At 36.7% G+C, this 19,489-nt stretch overlaps 1 protein-coding gene and 1 non-coding gene across 2 annotated transcripts; one reads left to right on the forward strand and one right to left on the reverse strand.

Moving 5' to 3' along the window:
- Positions 1 to 186: 186 nt before the first annotated feature.
- LOC128678578 (carboxypeptidase B-like) lies at positions 187 to 4,478 on the reverse strand. Its single transcript, XM_053760194.1, has 5 exons — positions 4,321 to 4,478; positions 3,074 to 3,286; positions 1,944 to 2,064; positions 1,214 to 1,534; positions 187 to 830 (listed from the first exon to the last, which is right to left on the reverse strand). The coding sequence occupies exons 1-5, from the start codon at positions 4,431 to 4,433 to the stop codon at positions 288 to 290; spliced, it is 1,311 nt and encodes a 436-aa protein (XP_053616169.1). The 5' UTR covers positions 4,434 to 4,478; the 3' UTR covers positions 187 to 287.
- A 10,416-nt stretch (positions 4,479 to 14,894) lies between these two features.
- TRNAE-UUC (transfer RNA glutamic acid (anticodon UUC)) lies at positions 14,895 to 14,966 on the forward strand. The gene has a single exon. It is a non-coding gene; the product is annotated as a tRNA-Glu (tRNA).
- The last annotated feature ends 4,523 nt before the right edge of the window (positions 14,967 to 19,489 follow it).

Consider the following 19,489-nt stretch of genomic DNA (forward strand, 5'->3'; position numbering starts at 1 on the left):
ATATTTGTTTGTTGACGTAAAGAAGTCGATAGTTAGAAGTTAACTATGCACAGTTTGTACAGTACATGAACACCCAAACCTTCTTGTTTGGTGACTCATGTAAAACATACGTATGCTCTTTTGCTGTCCATTTCAATGTCATTGAATTTCTGAATTGGTCATTGTTTAAAATCTAAAATACATTAATTAGTACAATTTCAGCTTTATTTACAAAATAAACTTACATCAAATATATCTACATCATTTTTACCATCATTATCTGCTTTAATGCTTTTTATAATCTTCACTTAATAAACAATATTACTGGCTGCATACGCCACAGCGGTCCAAACATCTTCAACTATTTCCGGAATATCCTGAACTGGTACCACTACATTAGGAGTAGCTATGTCTAAATTAAATGTATATCTCACTCCATTTCTCCTAACATAATCACTGCTTGTCCCTGACGCCCTCTGTAAAACTACAGATGACACACCAACTGTATAGTTTCCATAAACTGTTTCAGAAATAGCTAATGATAACAACAAATGTTCTCTGAATAATCCCGAAGCTGCTCTTTCGTAGTTCCAGGGATACGTAATGTATCCACCTTTGTTTTGCAATGAAATGTACAGTTTAATTCTATCACCACATTCTTCAACAATCTTCTGGACTACTTGGCTCTCCGGTTCAGAGAATGCTGATTGACCAGCGTAGATGTCGCTACAGTAATTGTTGGTACTGGAGTCAAAGTTACCAAAGTCGATGTCGAAGTTTCGGTTGACGTTGACTCCGGGGCAGACGAGGGGCAGCAAGTTGGTGCGACGGGACTTTGTCCACAATCGAGTCTGAAAGTTAACAATATGAGTATTACTAAAATAGTAACAGTGACAATCTAGTACAGGTTCAATACGTTAGAAGTGACATCGGTAATGTGCAGAATAATATATTCTTTAGTAAATGCTACTGTGCTATCTAGCTCGTGACACTAGACGAACACTAAGCGTGAAAATAGTTTTTTCTGTTACACACACTTTAAAATTAACGTCAAAGTTGACGATGCAATCTACCCTTACACGAATATTTTTTGTATATATAAGTGATTGTTGTCACTTATAAAAGTGGTCTACATATTAACATTACATCTGCCAAAGATTACAATTAATAATACAAACACTTTCAGAAAATTTCGTTCGGAAACAAAACGGTTCATTCAGAAATCAATACTTACATTAGTATGAGTAAATTCGTATCCATCAGGATTCAAAACGGGTATAACAATCCAATCGAATTCATCTAGAAGCGAATACTGTTCGTCTTCCAATAACATATCAACAACATACATGGCCGAAGATACTGTAATCCATTCTCTAGGAATAGAAGCAGCTTCAAGGACTACAGTTGGTTTATTTTCAGCCACTGAAGTTCTTGACGTGATTTTAATGTAGAATAAAACTCTGCCTTGAAATGTTGTTCCAGATTCAACAATTTCCACAGATATTGTAGGCGATGTTGTGAACTCTTCTTCTAAAGTTTGAGCGTACTCAAAAACCTGTGAAATTGGAGAAATTTATATTCATCATTTATAAAACTTTAGTGCTCCAATAGCCCACAACTTCGCCCGCGTTTATTTCGTGCGTCTGCTCATAACTATCCACTCCCGAACACAAAATCTATGTAGCAAAACCTCCAACAAAGCGAAACCGATATCTCGGGTTCTAAGCAACGTATCGCGATGAAACCTATACGAGATTTTAAGTTGGACCTTCCAATATACAACTATAAATCGCATCACCACCCAGTAGTTTTAAAAAAATATTTTGGATTCAATTATACCTCCCATAAATAATTTTCTTTAAAATCTCCTACGTAAAGACATAGTCTACTTACAGTTTTGTTATATGTTTTATTATTTGATTTAACAAAGAAAATAAAGTGATATAATATATCCTAACAAATACCTCATCGTAACGAAGGAACCTTGTCAAATTGAATGCCCTATCGGTAGCCGTTCTCGAAAGCATGTACTGGTTTTTCAGATTTATCTCCAAGTCGTCTTCTTCCTCTTTCTTGAGCAGGAATCTAAAGAAAGATTAATCGTCTACAACTAAAAATCCTAACTAATATTATAAATATGAAAGTAAGTATATTTGTTTGTTACTTCTTCTCGCTTTAACTGCTCAGCCAATGTTCGTGAAATTTTTCATCTCATTATTATTTTCAAAACTTGCGGCCAGTCCCGGTTCCGCTCGGGTAAAAATATAATAAAGTGTACACCTGAACCTTCCTCAGGAGCCGCGTGAAAATTCGTGCTGTAGTTTTTGAGTTTATCGCGAATAGACCGACGCGGCTGAGGAAAGTCCTAAGCCGCGTTTTATTATATATTAGAAGGATTAGTTAAAAAGCATATGTAACATGTATAGCAACACCATATAAATAAAATTATTCGGTCTTATCGTGATAATTTTGTGATAAAAATTGATAAAGTATTAATTAATTTTACAGGTGTGCTGGAATTTAATATATTTAACTGATAAGATTTTTTACTGTCTAACTATCACGATTCATGAGATACAGCCTAGTGACACAAGGACTGACAGACGCACAGACAGACGGAGTCTTAGAATGGGTTCCTCCTCGATAGTAGTTATTAATTACATGGTTCCACCATTTTGGTTCCAACTTTGACATTAAATTAAACCAACACCAAAGAAACGCAAATTACGCCATTTTGTCTAAACGTCAGCGGCAGCACGCGGTTTAAAATCAACGTCCAAGTTTATTGGTGAAACTCACCATTAGTAATAAGATGATCCTAAATAAATGTTATTAATAATAAACAAATATATATATTAGGACAAATTGAGCTAGCCCCAAAGTAAGTTCTAGACTTGTGTTAAGGGGATACTAACTCAACGATACTATATTTTATAACAAATACATATATAGATAAATATCCAAGACCCGGGCCAATCAGAAAAAGATCATTTTCCATCATGACCCGACCGGGGATCGAACCCTCTCGGTTCAGAAGCAAGCACTTTACCACTGCGCCACCGAGGTCATCAATCCGTGTCTCATAAATACTCACTCATAGACATCTTCAACACCAACTACCACTGGAATTTCAAGGTCTCTCAGAGTTTCCTCAAACCAGTCCTGATGAGACACAGGAACCATAGCCCTTCCAGTCTTCTTCAACTCCAAGTTAGGAAAGTTCCAATAGTCGACTACATCACTTCTCAATTTGTCAAAGTTGTCTTGTTGGGATTCCGTCTTTAGTTCAATGTTGTATACTTTATATCTGAAATTCACTTTGTTTATTATTTTTCTATTTTTTCTTAGTTGTATTATCCTTCATTGTAATAGGTAGGTATTTTAATACATTGGCAATCCATGACTCTGAACAACTTTTAGTATGGACAACTCCGAGATCGCGAAAAAAATATCAGCTGTTCTATACAAAATTAAACTGTGGAACATGTATGTTTTTTTTTTCGCGAATTCAAGGTTGCTTCCATGCGAAAAGCTGTTCAGTCCCATGGACAGAGCATGTAGATAAAATAATGCCAATGTATAAGAAATCATCCTGTATATGTACCTATATATCCTGTATATGTACCTATATATCATGCTATGTAAACACGTTTAGGGTAGCAAACTTGTGCTTCTAGCTATATAGTTATATTATTGTGCATCTGTATGTGTTTGTTATCTGTTGTGTTTTCCTGAATAAAAAAAATTAAATTAGACATCATTCCGTCACAAGTTCAATGAGCATAGATTAAATTTGGGAAGTTCCGCAGATTGGTAACATATTTGTGTAGTGAAGCGGTGGTGCTGTAATGGTTAAGAACGCCTGTGAACCGAAACGTCCCAACGTTGGCACTTGTTAACATTGGTAGGACTATTGTTTGTGTGTGTGAAGCATGCATGGTAAATGGTGTTGCCTTCACAGCCTACATAGATCTTTTGGTATTTTATACGAATAGTAAACGAAAAAGAAGACCGCTGACAGAAACAGAAAATAGAAGGGGAATAATGATTGGCCACTTGATACGACACGACGCCTTATTTAAAACTATTTTTGAAGGAAACGTGAAAGGAAGAAGAGGTCCAGGGAGACCGAGGAAGAGTAATGCAAGCCAACTGAAAGAGAAGGCAGGCGTTGTGTCGTAACGAGACCTTAAAAGCAAAGCCGAGGACAGAGAGGCGTGGCGTATACTCCACCGACAAGAGCATAGCTCTTAAATAAGATGAAAGATACGAATTATTCAAGATGTCTTTACTGTTGTCCCTTTACCCAGTAAATAAAGACATTTACTGATGTGTCCTTACCCTTTATAATCTTCATTTTTTTCAGCAATGGCACATATAACCACAAAATGCATGAAAAACAATCTAACTAACATTTTAACTGATGTATTTCCACATACACACACCACATACATTAAAACTTCACTGAACCGAATGTAACACCACAAATATATGACATATTAATAGATAAACGAGTGCACAAATTAACTGATAATACGGATTGGTAAGAATTGATAAGATGTTGATGTTCTAGATTAAAAGGTTCTTGATTGTGTAAACTTGCCCCCTCTGTCTTTTTCATTTCATGAGGATAAATATGTCACCATGCTAGAACGCATTCAGAACAAGTTTCTGAGACATATCTGGACTGGAAACACTATGGAGTGTACCCATACTACCCGCTGATGTACCCTACACTTTTCGTTTTGGGAATGGTTGGTTATAACAAGCTTCTAGTTAGAAGATAAATTGCACTCGCTACACTTGTCTTTAATATTCTGCGCGGCAGAGTGCGGGAACCAGGTCTGCTTCAACTTTTGAACTTTTGCATTCCTTTTCTTTTCATTCACATTTCATTCTTCCTGGTGGTGCCCGCCGCGAGGACTAATCTGCTGGCCAAAATGGCTTTTACGCGAGGTATTAAACCATTAATACGGTCCATGAGCGCGTCGACATATTCTCGTGCGCCTTGAGGGAATTCACAAGAGTCACTTTATTTGTCATTTGTTATGTGTTGTAATGAATAGTATATAAGTCTGCACTATCACATTAGGTGTATACCTGTAATGGTAGTTGTATGAATAAATAAATAAATAAATTTCAAACTTAGAACGATAATACTATATGTATTTATTTAAGGGCAATAATTCCTATATTGTTATTATTTTTACACTCACATAACATTCTCTGTATTAACCATGGTTAATGGTCCACTGTTACGTAATGCTTTTTGTACTTTTACTAATTGGATTTTGTGCATCAAAGTTTAAATAAATAAATAAATAAAATAAAGTTAGAATAACTTATAACTGAATATTGGTATCTGATCAAACTGAGTTCGGATGTTTCCAGGATCTTCGCTTATCCAGGGTGGATCCAGCCTAACTGACTGATAACCGCTATCTTCAACGTACACAGCTGATAATTTCCGCCGAGAGAGGGCGTCGTTTGCGATCAACGTTTTATGGTGGGGTCTCAGTGAAAGCGGGCTTGAAAATAAAAAAAAACCTTATTAATAAAATCCTTATCCATACATATTATAATAAAACAATATCCTCCTCCTATCTGTCTACCTGTTTTATAGTAATTGTACAGGTATATAATATTATAAAATTACTTTTTATTAATTTTATAATTACTTTTTAGTGTTTTATAATATTATACTTTTGTGTCTATATTAGCCGGCAGAACCGCCATGTTTGGCTAGACCTAAATATAGCTTATATAAACTCGGCTAGACCACTAAAAACTATTAAATTTTTATGCTTCATAGACTTTTTCAAATAGTTTCATTAAATGTTAAAAATAAGAATATATATACATATATATATATATATATATATAGATTGATGTATAGTTCGATATCTTATTTTGTACTTTAATAATAACTGAAGGTTTCGTCTGCCTTTGTGCCAAATTTGATCAAAATCGGTTTAGTTCTTTTTGAAATCAAAATCAAATCATTTATTCAGAAATTAGGCATTCACAGGCATTTTTTCACGTCATATTCTAAATTAAATGATGTTTACCAAAGCTACAAACTACTAGCAGTTCGGAACGACCACTGCTGAGAAGAAATGCCGAAAGAAACTCATTCCAACAGTGTTGGTCCCAATTATGCCAGAAGGGCTTACAATTTTTTGAATATAAATTTATAATGTATAATTTTTTTACAGTAATATAATAATGTAAGTACACAATAAAGTACATGGTCAAAGTTTGAGTTCATTAATTACAAACAAAAATACAAATCTTTTCTCTTTATAATATTAGTATGGACATAGATAGTAATTGGAGTATGGATTTAAAAAATCCGTTATAATTCGCACCCAACAGGAGTCTCCAAGCAAATGCCTTTTTCGTCGAAGCACGACCAAACCTATATGCAATTTTGATCTTTATCACTACAACATAAAGTACTAAATCCTATGTACATATATATTTGAACTATGTTCACACAATCTAGGATATTTTCGTCCGTTATTGACTGGCAAAGTCATCTTGCAAGTATTTCGATATTTGATAACAGTCTCTGAGAAAATTTTCAGTCGAACGCTTGCTATTCCTGAGTGTGTATTTTAAATGATATGTTAAAATGCCTAAATATTAAACTAGGCATTAATAGTCGTGTATTCCTCATGATTGAGGGTCGTGGTCGTCGTTACGTGGAATGAAAAAACACATAACGACTTCCTTGGCACTATTAATAATGGAGTGGATTGCCGTTGCCTTTTCAATTGATAATTAAACAGAGTGCAAGTTTCCTTCACCGGAAGCGGGATGAAAATTACTACACCTGACTCCGATATACGAAGTCATGTGGCACGAGTAAGATTCGTACCTGGGACCTTTCGGTTCACAAGCGGTTCACCATTGCCCCACCTCCACTTCAATATGTGTATTGGATTGTTAATATAGTATATAATATATATATATATATAAATAAAAAAATCAGCATTCCCAAAGAGTTTACATCAGGCAAGTGGCCGGTCTTAAAATCGCAGCTTCTTCAGTTTTTTTTATCAACATATTCACAGTCGGGTTAAACGCGCGCACCACGCAAATAATGTGAGTGAAAAATTAAGTGCAAAGTGAAATGTAAAGGCGAATGATTCTGAAAATAACACCTTATTACGCAGAATCATTAACCGTACCACTAATTACTCCCGCCGAAATCCCGACTAACAAAATTAATTAATATGTTAAGTGAAATTAAGTAATAAATTAAAATCGGCCGAATCCAGCTTGCATTGCGCAACGATATTAATTTTTAAACCTTTGCTACGACTGTAGACTGCAGACTGCAGTTTTATCCGATTACAACGATTTAAAAGATGACGCTTAATTTAATGATGTACGTATATGAGATCACAGACGTCACGTAACAGGGCACTGCTCATTTCGTCTTCCATTCGGAAAGGAGTAATGGTGGAACCGCTTCCCCCACTCGTCTGCCTCAGCCCCGCGTATCACACAACGTTATCTGTTTTCGTTACGTAGGTACACCTGTGGGCGGCTCCATACAGAGACGCACTGTTCGAATTGTCGCCGACCCCAAAATTTCAGACGGTATCGAGCCTCTACAAATGAGAACAGACCGCCTCACTGTGTGTAATGGGCTGTGTTCTGAGGAACTGTTTGACATGATTCCAACTGCCTCTATCCACCACCACCACCGCACCTCTCGCCATCGTCAGGGAGTTCATCCTCATACGTTGGAGTCCAAAGGGTCGCGTACTGTACGCTTCAAAATGAATTTTCTCCCTCGTACTCAATGGTAACGGAATAATCTCCCTGCCATGGTTTACCTAGAGACTACATCATGGGGTTCTTCTAAAAGGGCTTGAAAATATTTCTACAGGGTCGGCAAAGCGCACGTGACGCCATTGGTATTGCAGGCGTCCATAGGCTGCGGTGACCGTTTTCCATCAGGTAGGCCGTATGCCTGTTTGCCTACTTAGTAGTATAAAAAAGTATAAAGAACGTCAAACCCATCAAATAAAATAAATATTTGAATAAACAAGCTACAATACAAATAATCTTACCAGTCAACAACAACGGAATAATAAATAACTGTAATTATGCTAAAATTAAGCATATTATTGTACAATAGGCCACAAAAGGCAGTCATTCATCCGCAATGAGTTCCTGAAGCACGCTCGCTACATGTCACAGCGAATGCAAGCTGACCATTGGTTGTACGCCGACCGATGTGTTTTGATCATTTTTCATTCAATATTTCAGTTCTTGTCGATGTTCCCTCCATCTTTCTATATCCTCATTTAAATTAAATAAATATAATAAATATATTAAATACAAATCACACAGATTGAGAAAATAGCCCCAAAGTAAGTTCGAGACTTGTGTTATGGGATACTAACTCAACGATACTATATTTATAATAAATACATATGTAGATAAACATCCAAGACCCGGGCCAAACGGAAAAATATCATTTTCCATCATGACCCGACCGGGCTTCGAACCCGGGACCTCTCGGTTCAGAGGCAAGCACTTTACCACTGCGCCACCGAGGTCGTCGAATTCAGAAGCATTAGTATTTATCGTAATTATGTATAGCAGCGACTGTAATTATATTTGCACACCATTCTATTGTAAAGTTTTGAGATTTTATGTATCAATTTACACGTTTTTGCAAATAAAACACGTGTAAATTGAAATGATAATGGTTAATATCATTTATCTTTATCTCAACCTCCTATATAGTATAGGAGTTCAGTGTTTCCTTCAGTGTTTCCATCATGAAGCAATAAATAACACTAAAGCCCGCACTGCTAGCTTTTTATTCAACGTACTATGTTGCTACACATATTGAAACGGTGGTGGAGTGGTTAAATGGTATGTGGACTAAAAAGTCCCAGGTTAAAATTACCACAACCCTCAGCTATGATGAATACGATCGCAAGGCTGGATATCCTTTCTATCTCATTATTCTTATATGACTATCTCTTTCTCTCGACCTACGATGCGAATCCAATGCGGATTGCAACTGCAAATATAAAAGGCACCAACGGCTTGACATACCTTCTTAGGCTCGTGTTCACGTACGGGCTGGTTAGATTATCATATACATTTAATGGGCAGACCAAAAAAGACCAAATCTAGCTGTATGGCAGACTTGTTAGTGGAATTCCAATTCGATAATGATTCATTCCTAGCCTATCGCCAATGAGAAGTATCTCTAGTTACAAACTAATTAAAAAACTAATTAAAACGTTTTCCCTTAATTGACATTTCGAATGAAAGTCAACAAGTATCAAAACGATGTATCACAGTACACTGCAATGGCCGCCGAATCCCACGCGCCTAATCGCTTCATTTGGTTGACACGTCATAATTTACAATATGAAACAAGTAGTAATATATTACTGGCAGAAACTGGAAGGATTTGTTTGTCGTTGTATTTTATGAGAATTATAGTCTAACTAGCGGTCCATCCCGGCTTCGATCAGTAAAAACTAAACACCTAAACCTTTCTCAAGAACCACACTAAACCGCATGGAAATCCGTACAGTAGTTTTTGAGGTTATCGTGAACAGACGTGGCAGGTTTTGTAATAAGTAAGGATATGTAAGTATAAGGATTATCAGTAGTCCGCGGCTCCGTCCACGAGAAAAATTGTCTTTTGTGTTTTTTTTTTAGAAACTTTCAAAATACAATACAATAATGAATATGACTTTATGTTTTTTGATTATCAATCTTTTCTATAACGAAAATGCTGTCAGTATTCCGGGCACATTATTTAATATTTTTGGCACTTGGCTTAATTTTTTTTCCATGATCAATTCTTAGTTTAGTAGCAGAAGATTAAAGATGAGAAAAAACTTTTATGCAATTGCAATGTCATTTGAATCGGTGGTGGTGTAATGGTTAAGACGCCCGCCTGTGAATCGATTCAGATCAATTTGCTTTATAATTCCGCATTTTGTGGTCATCACTATTACTTGTACAGTCAATCGCGTCACATTTACTCTTCATAGACCTCTATGACGCTTGTAATAACAGCCAATGAATTTGGGTAGGTTGATGCGCTGTCGACTGTACATATCTGATTAATCGGTGGGAAATGGCTATTACTTCGTAATCCGTACTGACCACTATTGCGCGTTCCCATTACAGTTGCGGCGATACACTGGAACAAATCTCTCAAATAAGTGATACGGTTTCAAAACACAAGCGGCAGCATTTTTTATCGAGCGATTATTGTAGAGAAAGCGAGAGAAACACGTAAGTCATAGAACACACACACTGGAGCGACGCGAATGTAATTTGACGTGAATTTAATTTAATTTTATTTCTTTATATTGTATTGTGGTACCGATTTGTAAAATAGGTACCGATTCGTGTCTCTATTACTTTTCGGTTGTCATTAAAAATTGTTTCTTTTTTGTTCGTTCGATTGACATCTTTTAGCACAATTCTCATTCTATTTTATATATATTGAATTAATAAATCATTTTTCAAGTCGTCAGGGATATTATGGATGCCGACGACCATGCGAAGTGGAGAATAAAATGTTGGAAAACGACCCTGGGCTCCAACGCTCGGCTAAGGAAGGAACTGAAAAATTGCTCAGATCAGAGAGTGCTAGATACATATAATCATTCTTCACAGGCACACACTATTCCCTGTCATCATCATCATATCGAGTGTGTTATTGCTAACACTGGTGTCAGATTTTATTCAAGTCGCCTAAAAGCATCTAACATGACTTTTTGCAACTACTTACCGCCATCTAGCGGCAGGTAGTCGCATACACACTAGTGAACTAAACTGTTCACCAGTGTGCAGGTTTCCTCACAATGTTTTCCTTCACCGGAAACAAATGGTGGTCTATGAAAACTACTATAGGAGTACCTATATGAGTCAGATTGGTATACAAACTCATATGGCACGAGTAGGATACGAACCTGAAACCTTTCGATCCACAGGCGGTTGTCTTAACCATTACACCACCACCGCTTCCACTACTCCCTCTATCTAAAACGGAGTCGCTTATAGTTTGGACCATGCACCATGAGCAAAGTGAATTTAGCAAAGCTGGATACCGTATCCCGTATTCAAAGCTTAGCCACGGGCGATGAGTCCCTACTCAACACTGCAGGTTTTAACTTCAACACCGACTATGATATACACGGTTTATGAGATACGTACAGACATTCAAGCAATATTTGCAGTAGTTATGGTTTACTTAGGTATGCAGGAAAGACTGTATTGAACCCGAAATTGGAATATTACAAATTTTTACATATCTGTACTATTATATAATATGCGTTTGTGAGTTTGTATGTTTGAGGCGGTTTGTAGGTTGAAACTATCGAACCTATTTCAAAAATTCTTTCACCATCAAAAAGGTACATTATCTAAGTTTGCTAAAGGCTATATTTTATCTCGAAATTCCCACGGGAGCGAAGCCCCGGGCAACATCTAGTGTTATATAAATTTAATGCGAGAAATCAGCAAGATAAAAAATCTCTCCCCTCGTCGTGAGAGGGAATCATCTCGTTCGAATGCGGAAATGAAGGCGATTCTCTAAATGATACGTATTAAAGTGCGCGAAGATGTAGCCTCGGCGCTGATTGGATTTGAATATATATTTTTCTTGATATTACAATAAATAAATGAAAAAGAGCTAGCTCCAAAGTTAGATCTTACTTTGGGGCTAGCTCAATCTGTGTGACATGTGTTATGGGATACTAACTCAACGATACTATATTTTATAACATATACATATATAGATAAACATCCAAGACCCAGGCCAATCAGAAAAAGATCATTTTCCATCATGATCCGACCTGGGATCGAACCCAGAACCTCTCGATTCAGAGGTAAGCACTTTACCACTGCGCCACCGTGATCAATAAACAACATTTTGGCACCTATAAGAGACTAGATGTTGCCCGGGGCTTCGCTCCCGTGGGAATTTTGTGATAAAATATTGCCTATAGCAATCATTCATACCTTTCTAATAGTAAAAGAATTTTTGAAATCGGTTCGGTAGTTTCGGAGATTACCCGCCTCAAACATACAAACTCACTAACGCTAACTAACTATATAATAATAGTATAGATATTGGTTTGTAAACTTTCGCGCTTCGAACACATAACTACATGAATTATATTAACGGAAATTAACACAAACCTTTTTTATTTAATATTGCTGACGTTTCAACGACCTTGCAATCGCCACGGTCGCTGCCAGACTGGAGTATTTGCGGTTTGAAGTTGCGGTGGTGGATGCAGTGGTTCTCGATAATTACACTATCCGCACTAGTTTTTCACTAATATAAAGTCACATTAAATATTTAATCCCAAATAAAATCAATTTTCGACAAAATATTATTTGCTTTACCAGTGTGCGAGGGCCCTAATTCATCCAATAGCTCATCCAGATATTTGGATTCCTCAATGAACCGACTCTTTTGATCAAGGAATTACGAATAATCGTTGTGTGGTTGCCATAAACTGCCGTCCGTCTAAACTGGTCTGATTCAATAAGTCTACTGAAAATTCCATGTTTACAATAAATCCACTGAAACGTTTCAAAATTCCTGTTTATTTCAACTGAAAGTGATATACTTACATACACTACAATAATAATAATGTTACACACAAATTTGACAAAATAAAATCCAAAATACATCAAGGAAGTATGTACGTACTTAAATAAATAAATATATTAGGACAAATTACACAGATTGAGCTAGCCCCAAAGTTAGTTCGAGACATGTGTATATGGGATACTAACTCAACGATATTATATTTTATAGCAAATACATATATAAATAAACATCCAAGACCCGGGTCAATCAGAAAAGATCATTTTCCATCATGGCCCGACCGGGGATCGAACCCGGGATCTCTCGGTTCAGGGGCAAGCACTTTACCACTGCGCCACCGAGGTCTGTTGTTGTGTACTCACCATCATGTCGAGTATGTGTTATTGCTAACACTTGTGTCAAATTTCATTCGAGTCGCCTAAAGCCGCATAAAAATAAGCTATCAAATAAAAACAACCTCATCCAAATCGGTTCACCCGTTGATGAGCTACAGTGCCACGTAGACGGATAGTTAGACACACTTAGCGGTCAAACTTATATCACCCCTCTTTTTGCGTCGGAGGTTAAGAAAGGATCAAATATGACGCAATTTGGACTTTTTAATATTAGTCCAGTTAAAGACCGACTGTTGCCCATCACAGAGGTTATCAAATGAGATTTCGTTCGCATTGTTTAGCCACGTTTCCTCGGGTCCATTAAAAAGGGCGCTTTGTTTCTAACAAATTGGAGTGGGGATGAATTACTTGGCATGTTTTAAAAGAAAATGATGACGGATATAATCTTGAAATTTATTTCTAGTGTTGAAACTGTGGATAAAAGGAAAATGGTTGAGAGTTTACTCAATTACTGACCATTGTTTGTATGATAATTATGTAATTTACTAATTTTAGCGCGTAGATATGCGTCGCTCGAGTAAAAATATAAATTTAACACCTAAACCTTCCTCAAGCATCACGCTATTGGTGAAAACCTCATGAAAATCCGTGCAGTAAGTAGTTTTAGACTGTATCGCAGCAGACTCACGCGTCAGAGGGTTTTATTTTATATTATGTAAGGATAAGGATGTAAGGAAGAGAACTTCTCTTTGTATTCTTGGCTGCGACGCCGCTAAGTCTCGAACTTACTTCAAGGCTAACTCGAGAATACGAAAAATTGTCCCAATATTCATTATTTACCTTTGTATATCTCAAATAAAATCGAACCTAAAAGAGCATAAACCTATTTTCAGAAAAAAAATTAAACAAATATCATTTATAGTATCCCATAACACAATATTCGAAATTACTTGCGCGATTTATTTATTACGTTAAATAAAGATAGTTCGAAAATCAAATTGATTTTTTTTTTAAACATAAATATGTTTTCGGCCAGCGTGATAAAAAAAAGTCCCAGTGCACGTATTTTGAAGTAAAAACGAATCACTCTGTTATTTCAGGATCTCCGGCATGGCGGCCATTAGAATATGTTTATTTAGGACCAAATTGATCACAGGCTGGATTTTATGAAAAGTCTCCTCTGTTGGTATTATATAGACATATTATAGTCAATACCAATGCCATCAAAAACATGCTGTAAAAAACCCAAGTCTCACATCTCAGTTTTTCTACCGTAAGAAGTTGTGAGACCCATGTAATACTCATACCAAGTGACCTTCTACTTAAGGGACCTTCTGTCTTAAGTTATTACGTAAGGTATTGTCATATAAATAATAAAAATCTTTTAGGTTTTAAATAAACAGATCGACTTGGCCATCGCATGATTAGATTGTTTAGTATGTATCATACCATACAACACTACGGACCATCAACCTGGCTTCTCACCAAAGTCCTTCGGAAGTGGAATGATTTAGGCAATATAATCTATAAGAAATTAATGGTACTGAAATTTAAATGGCGAACAAGAGTATCAGTGAATTGGTTGCACCAGATCCCGTCTCCACTTCTCGGTTTAATGACAAGTTTAAATGCCCCCAGAGCCATGTTGGAATTAATTATGTCATTCGATGAGCCGCTTGGAAAAATTAACATTTGTTTTGGAGACGAGAGTTTCAATCGCGTGGGGCACCATATACTATACTACTGATATAATATGTATTACTTGTAAGATACATTGTTTTCATGATAAATATATATATTATTTCAATTTAATGAAATCTGAATCTAGATATTGAATATTTACTGATATAAATATCTTATCCATTACGACATATGTTTTATTTAGCACATCTGATTAAACAGCGCATGCATAGCACAAAACAATTCGATTTAAATGATGTAATTTCAACATTCAACTCATCTCCCGTATGGTCTAGTGGCTAGGATACCTGGCTTTCACCCAGGAGGCTCGGGTTCGATTCCCGGTACGGGAAGGCTTTTTTTTTTGTTTTGTTTTGTGTTATTTTTTTTTTATCGATTTTTTTTCTTACAAGAGCTCTTTAATTTGTTGTGACAATACTATCAATATAATTTTGATTGTCAGACGTTAAATCCCAACAAATATTATAAATGCGAAAGTAAGCTTGTTTGTTACCTCTTCACGCATTATCTTGTCTACTGGACTGATTGTAATGAAATTTGGTACACGGGTAAAGAATAACCTGGAATAACACATAAGGTACTTTTTATCCCGAAATTCCCACGGGAGCGATGCTCTAGAATAAAAAAGCGACCATATAGTGTTATAGTATTGGAAACCATTATAGGAAACGAAATTTTCTACTATCGATAGTTGGGACCACAATATATTCCTGACAAACGCAAACCAGTGACGGCTCCAGTTTATTTTCAATGAAACTAAAAAGAAAACTAAAAATTATGTTGTTCTACTCGGCGATCACCCACAATCGCGCACAAAACCGACCTGACGGCGATAAACTAACAGCAATCCACGTGAAACACGGAGATATTCCGTTTAGCGCATCATTTTGAATGGCATCGATTCGAATCGCACCTTAAACATTTTCATTCAGCACTTTATTACCCTGTGTTCATTAAAAGGTTAAAACATACTTTACTAAACTACGTTGTTTTGTCTCGTTCTGTCAATCCATACTTCCATACTACTAATGTACTAAACTTTGTGAGGATGTATGTGTGTATCTTTGTTACTGTATCTCGCAAAATCTACTGGACCGATTGTTATGAAATTTATATAGAGTAGAATATAACCTGGAATAACACATAGGGCACTTTTATCCCGAAATTCCCACGGGAGCAAAGCCCCGGAGCGCAGCTAGTCATAGCTACATATATATACATTCGCAGGGCCTAAGACCTAAGGGTCTACTCCCGGACTATGAGGAAGATTCACGCGGCGTTGCGCGGCGCGTCGAGCGTGTCCGATCAACGCCTTAGTCCGACCAATCAACGCTTTTGACCCGCCCAATGAGTGAGTATCGAGTAAAGATTTAAGAATACGGGTGTAAGAAATATTTAACGCTACTAAGCTTTAAAATGCGATTCGAATGGGTGCAATTGGTGCGCTAAACGGAATACCCCAAAACACAATTGATGAATCCGCTTTGATGTGGCTTTGTATTAAACGAACATTGTGTGTTCATTCATACACATTGCTCTTCTTTATACATTTGAAAACGAGTGTCATGTTTTTAGGGTTCTTTAAGAATGTCTGGGACATTTGCCGGTTCCGTGTCGATTTTTCGTAAATCCTAAGAAAACAGAAGATTTGATTTTCTTGTTTAAGAATAGATTATTTAGGGCCTGTTTCACCACTATCTAAAAAAACTACACCACTATATAAAATATTTGTAATCTGACAGATAAACTAATTGCTAGATAAATCTGCCTGATGTGAATTTTTAACACTATTTGTTAGCTATCTAATACTTTATCAACAAGTGGTATAACAAGACCTTAAAATAATAATACTTTAAAAAAAAAAAACATCGCGACGAATGGAGGAACTCATCCTTTATTTGAAGTCGGTTAAAAATAAAATTTTGTCAATTACTCAATATATTAACAATTCACTGTTTCGCAATGTCATTGTGAATTTATTCCACAGTACATTTGTGCTATGTACTTGTACATGACCATAGAAATAACAATAAATAAGTAAACAAACATATACGGACGTCGAAGAAAAATAATAAAAAATCTGTAGACAGAGAAAATTGTAGACTCCGTAACGCTACGGCAACTGGGACCGCGGTGCGAGCTATTGCGGTCCTAGTCGCCAAACTATCACTCAGCTTATCCGAATGTCGTAAATCAGCAATAATCAAGGGATTGGGGACAGACCTTTGGAGATCTCCACAGCCTTGATTTCAAACTATGACGTAATGTTTGGTCCAAGTAATAAGCCACGTCTCAGTGTCTTTGTATAGGACCACTCCATACACACAGGGTGTAAAATTACCGGAACCGTATCTTAATATGAATATGAAACCATGAACCTCCAAGAAACCATGCCTGCTGCTGCATCAGTAGTTTCCGAAATAATGAGGTTTAACTCGACAAAAGTATTAACAAAGACGATTGACGTCTGGTGGCTGTAAAATCACAGCCAAATCTTCAAAGTCGTAATTTTTTTTTAAATCTAATCCCGAGCTCCACGTCCTCACAGCCCCGAATGCGACATGCAACACGGGAGGCTTAAAGAGAGATCACGAAAAAAATGAGTAACAATTTTTTATTAACTTTGACGTTCACTTTAACCTGCGCGCCGCTGACGTTTAGACAAAATGGCGTACTTTGCGTTTTTCTGCGCAGATTGACCGTCTATTGTTTGTTGTTTGTGTCATTTTATAAGTAAACTTTGAATTTGGATTCTTGGAACCTACTTATTTCACCGTTGATAAAATATCTGATACCACAAATGTTGAAAAAGCAACGTAATAATAATGATATTTTGTCTGAAAATGGTGATGATTCACCATAGAATAACCATCAAACCAACCCATAGACAGATAGATTAATCCAACGTTTATAAAAAGTATTTTTATGATATGCATGTAGCTCCCTACACTAGGTTAAATATTTTGACTAATTATAATAATAATAATTTTGATGATCACCATGATTTCGCGCCCCGCAGACTCACCTCTCTACACCCTTAGCCGCCCACGCCAATGTTGCCCCTTTGTCGCCAATCGCGGCGACTGATTTGAGGGGCCCATCCAGTGAGCGGCGAGTCACCACCTGCCACTGAATAGTCAGTTATCATGATTATGGCAGGTGACCGAACTCTTTGCAATAGCCCATTCTCAGTTCATCCAAATTTCATTCTATAGACCAGTACTTCTATCCATTATTCTGCAATAGTTCACACTCCCGCCGAGACCTGCTCATGGTCATATCATTTCATTAGTATATCCGGGAGCGGGTCTTGGCGGGAGACCTACACAACATCAAAATTCTCCAAAGGGCCTCTACGTGTTGGATCCATATCCCCACGCAAGCCTCTCAAAGGACCGGACTATGTGCCGTGAATCCCAAAAGGAGATACAAATGATAATAATAATAAATTAACTTTATTGTCCATAAATACATTATTATATTCTTGACATTATTTTAAAACCACTGTTCGACATTAATTTTGATTTACATCCTGACGTTTGATTGATGAAAAATAATATATTAGGACAAATCACACAGATTGAGCTAGCCCCAACGTAAGTTCGAGACTTGTGTTACGAGATACTAACTCATCGATACTATATTTTATAACAAATACATATATAGATAGATAATCATCCAAACCCGGGCCAATCAGAAAAATATCATTTTCCGTCATGACCCGACCGGGGATCGAACCCAGGACCTCTCGGTTGAGAGGCTTTTTACCACTGCGCCACCGAAGTCGTCATTCGACTAATATTAAATAATCCGGGTACATGTACAGTCAACAGCACATAACTCGTCGCTATTATGGCACCATAAAGGTTCATGTAGATGTGCTGTTGACTGTACTAAAACCTACTAAACAACAAACATTATTACGACAACCAATGTGAATCTGTACACGAAAGCAAGGAATACATGAATGGAATTGAATTTGTGGAAGAATTTCTTTTATTTTGGCCCAAACATCCCTGGAGGGCGAGATTGCAAGTTTCACGGGCGATAATTTAGCAGTATCGCAATGCGGCAATACGAATTAGTTAAATTGTATCCGATATATGAAGTTTGAGAAACGCTATGCGCGCTTGTCAAACTTCATAGATCACTGTACAAAGTATGAGGAATATCATCTCTTAACATAGCACGTTAGCTTTTGCCGGCGGCGTAGCCCGCATTTTTCTCTGCGAAACTTGAAGCGGGGAATTGATTTTGAAAAAAAAACTACCCGCTTTAACTATTTGCACGGGAGCCTTTAACTATATGCATACCAAATTTCATCAAAATCCAGATCCAGCAGCGGTTTAGCCGTGAAAGCGGAACAGACAGACAGATAGACAGGTTTTCGCGTTTATAACATTAGTATATGGGTTTTATAAATGTTTTACATTTTAGAAAACATGAAATAAAGGTCGTGCAGATATATTAATATCCATTAGGACCGCACGAATCGTGGTCTGGTATGTCTCCCTCAAATTGGATTATATTCGCATAAAAACAAATCAAATTGGAATAAACGTGACTGGCGTTTTGTTGTGTATCTTTTTTACCCTTTAGAAAGAGAGGTAAAATTATATTACAACGTCAGTTCCACACTGTCGCCGAACTCGGACACACGCCGACGCGAATGCATGATCATTGCGATAAAAGCACTCATACTAACTATAGTAGGAGTGCTTTTATTTACCGCAATGGAAACCCAGCAATGTATACCGAATCCTTTATTTATTACATGTTAATTTTTACATGCGGTTATTAAATTTTCTATGTTATTTAAATTGTTTTAAGAGTGGAATAAAAGTAGTAATTTACC

Source organism: Plodia interpunctella, chromosome 20 (assembly GCF_027563975.2).
Source record: "Plodia interpunctella isolate USDA-ARS_2022_Savannah chromosome 20, ilPloInte3.2, whole genome shotgun sequence".
NCBI lineage: Eukaryota > Metazoa > Arthropoda > Insecta > Lepidoptera > Pyralidae > Plodia > Plodia interpunctella.